This window comes from Lucilia cuprina, chromosome 4 (assembly GCF_022045245.1).
Source record: "Lucilia cuprina isolate Lc7/37 chromosome 4, ASM2204524v1, whole genome shotgun sequence".
Classification (NCBI taxonomy): Eukaryota; Metazoa; Arthropoda; class Insecta; order Diptera; family Calliphoridae; genus Lucilia; species Lucilia cuprina.
The window spans coordinates 95,701,245-95,710,581 of NC_060952.1; the positions used below are offsets into that span (position 1 = coordinate 95,701,245).

At 28.8% G+C, this 9,337-nt stretch overlaps 1 protein-coding gene across 1 annotated transcript in view; it reads left to right on the plus strand.

Moving 5' to 3' along the window:
• LOC111684637 (homeobox protein 2) overlaps nucleotides 1-6,446 on the plus strand; it is a 29,851-nt gene extending 23,405 nt beyond the window's left edge. The window contains exons 2-6 of the mRNA XM_023446847.2: nucleotides 2,572-2,754; nucleotides 2,828-3,339; nucleotides 3,410-3,632; nucleotides 3,695-3,908; nucleotides 3,981-6,446. Of these exons, the coding sequence (XP_023302615.2) occupies nucleotides 2,572-2,754; nucleotides 2,828-3,339; nucleotides 3,410-3,632; nucleotides 3,695-3,908; nucleotides 3,981-6,378 (3,530 nt within the window). The 3' untranslated portion in view covers nucleotides 6,379-6,446. The remainder of the gene's footprint in view (nucleotides 1-2,571; nucleotides 2,755-2,827; nucleotides 3,340-3,409; nucleotides 3,633-3,694; nucleotides 3,909-3,980) is intronic.
• Nucleotides 6,447-9,337: the final 2,891 nt, after the last annotated feature.

Consider the following 9,337-nt stretch of genomic DNA (forward strand, 5'->3'; position numbering starts at 1 on the left):
ACTAGACTATAGACTAGACTATAGACTAGATTATAGACTAGACTATAGACTAGACTATAGACTAGACTATAGACTAGACTATAGACTAGACTATAGACTTGACTATAGTCTAGTGTATAGTGTACTGTTTTCTGACAAGGTACATAAAACAGTAACAAAAAGTACTTAAGTACTTAATTGTCCATACCTGATACATCCATCCACTTGTTGGTTTGTTTATCTTTCTGCTTATTTTTTTTTTCTGACTTGTCTATCTGTCTGTCTGTCTATCTATCTATCTGTTCGATTTTAACATGTCATGTTCTTATGTTTTTTTTCTTCTTAATTTATTATTGAAACGTAATAATTTTTCATTATAAATAAATCGAAAAAAAATATTGTAAAATTTTTATAAAATTTTAAACAAAATTTGTACTTTCTTTTGTTTTCGTACTAATAGGAAAATTTTCCAAATAACATGCCAAACAATTTGTTTAAATATTTTTTTCAACTTTCAAATATTCTCCAAAATAATAGACATTTATAATTAATTTTCTTTGTGTTAGAAATTAAACAAATCGTTTGAGTTCATTTCTAACAAAAAAAAAAAAAACTATAAATTTTGAATTTTTTTAATTATTATTATTTCTATTTCAATAGTCTATAATTTTAAAAATTAATATAAATAAAAATTTCATTTCATTTTGAGAATAAGCGTGTGTAATTTTCTTTAAAGTTCAATGATTTGTAAAATGAAAAAAAAAAAAAAAATAAAAGGAAATTTATGAACTTTTGTTCTTAATTTTGTTTAATTTTTGTTCAGTTTTGCGTTTTTGAATTTAAAATTTCATTAATTTATCAATCAAAAACGGTTATTTTTATATATATTTCTTTTTTAATTAATTTAAATTTTCTTATAATTCAGGAAGTTTGCCAAAACATATTTCAAAACTGGAAAATTTAAATTTTTGATAAGAAACCAATATTCTTAAACTCATTTGAGTTTAATAACTTTTTTATTGTTTGAAATATAATTAAAGTTTATTAAGTAAATAAGAACGAAATTAAAAAAAAAAACGAACAAAACATTTGTTTAAATAAAATATTGTTTCATAATCTTGTAATTACAATTCTTAATTTATTTTTACATTAAACATTTTATATAACCCGCCATCTCAATATCAATACCATTCATCCATCCATCCATCCATCCACCCCAACCACACACACACACACACACACACAGTTTCAGTGTGTGAATTATATTTACAAAAAAAAAAACACATTCAATTGCATTTATACATTTATTTTATTTATTTCTTTTTGTATAGAGAAAATAAAAATAAATAAAATAAAATAAATATATCTTATTTCAATTGTAATAATATTCATTTAAAACTGCGCAGTTTTTTTCCTTTTTTTCATAGCAAAAAAGTAACGTCACTACTACAATAACACAAAAAAAAAGTTTAAATAAATATAAAAAAACAACAACATATTTTAAATGATGGGGGTTAAAATGTCCAGTTTATGTAAATTTTTAAATTATTTTATTAAAATATATTTTTATCTTTTTATATAAAAATTGTATCTTTCGATTAATGAACAACATAAATTATTGTTTTTGTAACAAAAAGAACATTCATCTTTTAAGGTTTTTGATCTTGTTTTTATTTTTTTTTTTAAATATTATTTATATTTTTCATAAAAAAATTAATTATTTGTTTTCACTTTCTTAAAATACATGACCGCATTTCTAGGTAAATAAATTTTTCAAATTTAAAAAATATGCATATATGTATATGTTTTTAATAAGTTATACATATAGGTATTTCCATTGCGCGATATCCTATAGTCGATCTTTAGACTAGTGTGCACTATAGTCTAGTCTATAGTCTAGTCTATAGTCTAGTCTATAGTCTAGTCTATAGTCTAGTCTATAGTCTAGTCTATAGTCTAGTCTATAGTCTAGTCTATAGTCTAGTCTATAGTCTAGTCTATAGTCTAGTCTATAGTCTAGTCTATAGTCTAGTCTATAGTCTAATCTATAGTTTAGTCTATAGTCTAGTCTATAGTCTAGTCTATAGTCTAGTCTATAGTCTAGTCTATAGTCTTGTCTATAGTCTATAGTCTAGTCTATAGTCTAGTCTGTAGTCTAGTCTATAGTCTAGTTTTCCGCATTGAAATCCTCATGATCCAGTTTATAGCATGATACAAATTTTAGTAAATAGTACTGTCTATTATCTAGTCTATAAGCAAGTCTATAATCTAGTGCATAAGCTAGTATATAATCCAGTCTAGAATAGTCTATAGTCTAGGTCTATAGACTAGTCTATATTCTAGTCTATAGTCTAGTCAAAAAGCATTGAAATGCCCATATATTTAGATGACGAAAAGAATCGTTTGTTTTTGTTTACATTTCTATGTTTGTTTTATGATATTTTCGACAAAAGCGTGACCATCTAATTTAAAATTAAGAGTGGGTGTTTAGTTAATTTTTCCATTGATTCTAATGCGTATAATTTGTTATTATTAATCACACAACATGATAAATAATTTGTTAACCTATTTGTTGTTTACATCTTATTCCAGGTGGCCATAATGAACTTACACGCTATAGCAGCGAAGATGTATCGGGCAATGAATCTAGTGAGGCTTTAAAAATGACCGAAACTGAGCGTCAAGCCAATTTCAATCGCCATAAGGAGGAGATGCAAAAGAAAAGACGTAAAAAGAAGCGTACCTCTTCATCTCTACACTCGTCTACATTTCAAGGTATAGATGAACAGACCATAAGACTTTTAAAATGATAATGATTCTAATTTCCTTGTTGTTTTCTTCTGTTTAGAGTTGTATAAACTTACCGGCGAGATATTGGGCGAAGGCGCTTATGCTTCGGTCCAGACGTGTGTTAACATCTACACCGATTTAGAGTATGCTGTTAAGGTGATTGATAAAATTCCCGGTCATGCCCGCGCTCGCGTTTTTCGCGAAGTGGAAACATTCCATCATTGTCAGGGTCATCCTGGTATTTTGCAATTGATTGAATTTTTCGAAGATGATGAAAAGTTTTATTTAGTTTTTGAGAAAATCAACGGTGGTCCTCTGTTGACTCGCATTCAGGAGCATATTTGTTTTTCGGAACATGAGGCTGCTCAGATTATTAAGGAAATCGCTTCTGGTTTGGATTTCCTACATAAGAAGGGTATAGCTCATCGTGATCTCAAGCCAGAGAATATTTTATGCGTTTATCCGGATAAATTGTGTCCGATTAAGATATGTGATTTTGATTTGGGTTCTGGCATTAAATTCACCACGGATATATCATCGCCAGCGGCAACACCACAACTATTGACACCGGTAAGTGGGGGGAATAGGAAGAAAACAAATTTCATTTTGAATATAACATTCTTTTGTTCTCTTGTTCTAGGTTGGCAGTGCTGAATTTATGGCCCCCGAGGTGGTCGATCTATTTGTCGGCGAAGCCAATTACTATGACAAACGTTGTGATTTATGGTCCTTGGGTGTTATAGCCTATATATTGTTGTGTGGTTATCCACCATTTTCGGGTAATTGTGAACAGGATTGTGGCTGGAATCGTGGTGAAAACTGTCGCACTTGTCAGGAACTGTTATTTGAGTCTATACAAGAAGGTAAGTGAATTGCGCAAAAAATTTTGTTTTGTAATTTTTCTAATAATTTTTCAATTTTGCAGGACATTTTTGTTTCCCCGAACCTGAATGGGATGATATCAGCGAAGAGGCCAAGGATTTAATACGCGGCCTTTTAATTAAAGAGGCCCCCAAGCGTTTAAGTGCTGAGGCGGTATTAAATCATCCCTGGATAAAAGTATCCGAACATGAACCTTTAGATAGTAAGAGAATGGAAAATAGACGTAAAGCTTTAAGAACACCAGGAAATATAAGACGGTTAGTTAGGAATTTAAAATTGTTCATTTAAGGAAGTCGAATTGTAACTGAATTTGTTTTGTTTTATTGTAGCAATCAATCGGCACGTGAAATTTCACAATTTGCTGAATCTGCTATGGCTGTGAAGCGTGTTATATTACAACATTTCTCCATGCGCTACGACTATATGAAAGAACGTCCCAATATTTATCAACCCTCTCAAAATGGGGTTGATCCAAATCCTGATTTTTCTAGCTTTAAGAAAAATCGTTCTACTAATTCCAAATCCTTGTTGGCGGGCGGCCCTGCCAGTCGCAATCGTTCAACTTATGGACGTCCCAGTACTATAAGTACTAGACAATCAATTAATAAATATGGCAGCACCAATGGCGGAATAGGAGCAGGAGGAGGAGTAGGAGCAGGCGGTAATGGAGTTGCTGGCGGCCCTGGTGGCAGTACACGCAGCGGCTCTTCGGTGTTTAATACTTCAGCAGGATCACGTTCTGGTGGCTTTTCCATTTTAAATGTCCACGATGAAGACGAAGATGATGAAGTATTGGAAAATTTCGGTCGTATAGAGGTGAATCAAGAAGAGGAGCGCAACGATTGGCGTTCATATTATAATGGTGATGAAGAAGATGAGGAGGACGAAGAGGAATATCGTACCAATTGGCGTGATCTAGATGATTATGATTACGATAATGAAGGTGATGAAGATGAGGAAGAAGATACCTATCATCAGCAAAACTCCTCATTTGTGGCTCCTGAACCCGAAATCCACTTGGTGGAGGGAAATGGTGTTTACAAAAGTTCTTGGATTAATGATTCCGATGATGAATATAATCCGGATTATGAGGAAAATGAAAAATATCAACGTAATTATGTACACGACGACGAAGATGATTACGATGATGATGAGGAGGAGGAAGAAGATGAAGTTGATTATGCCAAGAAAGAAGTTGTTTATGACGAAAAAGAACTAGAGGTTGAAGATGATAAAAATGAAAATAAAACTAACGAAATATTGGAAAGTATTAGTGATTTAAAGGCAATGCTACCTGATGTAATTGATGAGACTGGTAATAAACATAAAATTGATCAAATCAATGAAAATGATAAGGATAATCTTAATGATAACAATGAAGAAGTTGAAGAAGAGAAAGCAACTAAAGAGAACGTTAAAGAAGATGTTAAGGTAAAGGATAATAAAGATGAGGAAGTTTTTAAGGAGCAAAACGATGCCGTACCACTTAATGTACCTAGCATTAATGTAATTAAATGCCCACCACAAGAAATTTATGCTAAAGATGATGATGATGATAATGATGATAACGAAGAAAAAGAAGAAGTAAAGAAAACTAAAGTCTATACTGCTCCTACCCAAGCTTCTATCTTAAAGTCCCCGAATAAGCAACAGCAGCCTTTAAAACAAGAACGTAAATCACCTCTTAATCAAACACGCACGGTTTATTTTGCTCCCGACAACAATAAAGAATCACAAGAAGACTTTGACGAAGACGAAGAGGAGGAAGATGAAGATGAAAAACAAGATGTTTTCAAAAAACCTTTTCTCTACAACAATTACTCCAAACGTCAAAGGCAATATTCGAAGTATCAACAGCAGCAACAGCAGGATATACACAAGCGCTATATTTCGAATAATATGAAACAACAACAACCACAACATCAACAACAACCCGTAGAAAATTGGCGTCAACGTAATAATCAACAAATACCAGAACAACAACAGCAGCAAAAGCAAAATTTAAACCATATTAACAACTCCAATAATATAAAAAATTTCAAAAACTTAGACAATCAATCATATCGTAAATATCGTCCCAATAATGCTGCCAATTACTATGGCAATCCGAATCGTAATTATTTGGGTAGTTTCTCACACAGTGGTACACAACAGCAGCCGATACAGGCACCACAGCAACAACAACAACGTAGCAATCCATATATGATGCCAAACTTTTGTCATAATAATAACAACAGCAACAATCGCCATAATAGTAGTGGTAGTAGTGGCGGTACTCCACCTTCGGATAATGAGCAACAACACTACTCCACTTTTAAAACATCTCCAGAAATACGTAACTGGCGCAATGATTGTATCTATTCTTCGGTGCGCAATTGTAATATGCAACGCAATTCGCCCACCCAGCAAATGTATCAGCAGCGCAAGTGTTTCTCTCAACAACCCCAGATGCAGCCTTTATATCGTGTTAATCCTCAGCGCATAGGTTCGGGACGTTTCCCCTCTAACACTAGCAATAATATGGATTATAATGGTACTCCTTTAAGCATTGGTCTCTCACCACCCAGTGAAAGTTTGTTGCTACAACGACGCTTGCAACGTATGAACAATACAAATGTTGCCCCTGCTCCCACTCATTATCATCAGCAATTGCAACGCAATGGCAACGATTTGTTAATTAATAATTCCAATGAATATTGCCAACAACAGGCTACCGCCAGTGGCTAAAAAGAGAACAACATTTTATTTTATGTTGCTTACACCCCCCTGTCCCCTTACTTTCCCCCTTAAAACAACAACAACAACAACAAAAAACTTAAGAAATAATAGATTTTCTTTTCTAAAATCTAAACAGAATTTCCGAAATAATTATTTTTCTACTACAAATTTTTTTTGTTTTAATTTTTTTTAAAAAAGTTTTTCTTTAAACTTTTTTTTTTCTAAATTTTGAAATTTTTTTTATTTAACTTTCTTTAACTTACTTTTCTCTGTCTCTCTCTCTATCTAAAACAAAACAATACTTTAAAAAAAGGAGTTTTTTTTAATAAAAAAAGAAAAGCTTTAATATGTGAAAAGCTTTTGTTAAATATCTTTAAGAAAAAAATCATAAAGAAGTTAAAAAAAAGCTCTTGTTTTAAAAAGCTTTAAATGAAATAATGTTTCTATTGTTTAGAAAGAAAACAAAAACAATTGCTATACAATATATATATACAAAAACAAATACAATATATTTTGTCGAATAAAAATGTTACGAAAAAAAAGAATGATAACCAAAAAAATGAAAAAAAAGAAAACCGAAAAAAATCCTGTTTTATTATTTTTGTTTTAAATTTATTTCATTCATTCATTTCTCATGCGGGTGGCATATTTTCAAATTCATCACATTTTCATTAAAAGTTTAAGAAAATCATGAATGTTATTTTAATAATTTAATTTCTTTTTTTTTGCCAAATTTTTCTCTCTTACAAATAAAGCTTTTAATCATCAAATAAAAGCTGAACATTTGTCTTTATGTTGTGTGTGTAACAACCCTAACACCCGCATCTTAAAATAAAAACCAAAATGATGGTTAAAGCTTAAAGAATTTTATTAACAAGTAAAGCTTTTTTAAAAGCTTTAACACCATACTTTTTCTCTCTTTGTAATTGGCTTTTTAAAAGTTTTTTGTTTTCATCTTAATTTGAAAACAATGGTTTCTTTTTTATATTCGACAGAAAAGCTTTTAAGCAAAACAAAAAAGAGCTTGTTTCATAACACAAAAGCTTTTCACATAAAGTTTCTTAAAATTAGCAAAATTTTCACTCTACTTTAGTTCCTAAATTTTTATTTTTGAATTACAAATGCTGGATTTTATAGGATTTTCATAGTTTTAATTATAAACAAATTTTTTGTTATTTGTCTACCAAAAAAAGCTTTAATTATTAAAGTTTAAGAATGTTTTGCAAATTTCTTAATCTTTAATTTAGTAAAAAAAAATCAAACTTATCTTTGCCATAAAAGACTTATAAAGTATCATCTAAATGATTAGATTTAAGCTAAACAAACGGTAGCTATAATTAAACGAAAAGCTTTAAAGCTTAGGTAATAAGTTATTGAATTTTTCTAAGAAAAGATTAAAGAATGAGCTTTTTACAAGGAAGCTAAGTATTTCAAAAAAGCTTTCCTTTTAAAAGTGTTTGTTGAACTTTTTTAAAAAGCTTTACAACAAATCCATTTTTTATAAGAAACTATCTAAAAGAGCATTTTGAAAGAAAATTTGGTTTCCAAAAAAAGCTTTTCATGAAAAAGCTTTTTAAAAAGTTTGTTCTAGAAAGCCTTTTTGTAAAGAAACCTTAAAAGTGCTTTAAAAATTGGTTTTATAAAGCTTTTTAAAAACGTTTGTCCGAAAACAGCTTTTTGTAAAAGAAATATATTCTCCAAAAGAAGCTTATGGAAAAAAACTTTTTCTAAAAGGAGCTTTTTGAAGAAAATTCTAAAGAAACTTTTTTTAGAAGGACTTTTTTCTTAAGATAAATTTATAGAGCTTTTTGAAAAAGTAACATTTTATTTGAACCTTATTAAGGGATTTTCTTAAAGAATAATTTATAAAAAAAGCTTGAAATAACTTAAAAAAGAAGATTGTCAGAAAAGCTTTAAAAACTGCCAAAAAAAGCTTTTGTAAGCTAATTTTCAAAAAAGCTTTTTTCACAAGTTAAACTATTTCATATTTTTTTTTAATTACATAAATTTTCTCCAAAAAAAGCTTTTCCATTTATTTTAAATAAAAAACTGCAAAAAAAGCTTTTTTAAACTAACTTTCAAAAAAGGTTTTTTGAAAAGTTAAAAAGATTGTCAGAAAAGCTTTAAAAAAACTGTCAATAAAGCTTTTGTAAGCAAATTTTCAAAAAAAGCTTTTTTCACAAGTTAAACTATTTGTTAAAATTTTTTTAAAATTTCATAAATTTTCTCCAAAAAAGCTTTTTCATTTATTTTAAATAAAAAAAGTGCAAAAAAAGCTTTTTTAAAAAAAACTTTAAAACAAAACTTTTTTGACAAGTTAAAAAGAAAGATTGTCAGAAAAGCTTTAAAAAAAACTTGCAAAAAAGCTTTTGTAAGCAAATTTTCAAAAAAAAGCTTTTTCATTTATTTTAAATTCCTAATACATTCATAAAATCTTTTATAGTTTTTGTGCTTGAAAACATTCGATAAATTTTCCTAAAAGAAAGCTTTAAAATATACAAACTTTAATGTTTTATTGATTTTCTTAAATTTCCAAAGTTTTACATTAAAAAAAAAGCTTTTTATTATACAAAAATTTAAAACGTAGTGTTTGCTCCTACTTATTACATTCAATTATATAAATCCAGCATTTTAAAACTCCTTTTTTTTAAATGTTGTGCTTTTAAAATTATTATTTATACAAAAAATTTATAAAATCTATAAAAAAAAACAATTATTTATAAAATTTATTTGAAAATTATATACAAAATCTTCTAAGCCATAAATTATTATTTTTTTTCAAATTTATTATTTGCTTTAAATTAACACATACAATCTATTAATATTATATAATTTTAAAATAATTATGAAACTCTCTTTATTACTTTTTTTTCTACAAAATCATAATTTGTTTTTATAACTCAAAGAAATTAAGAAAATTTCTATTAAAAAAAAAAAACAAAAAAATCTTTTTCCCCTTTAAAATATT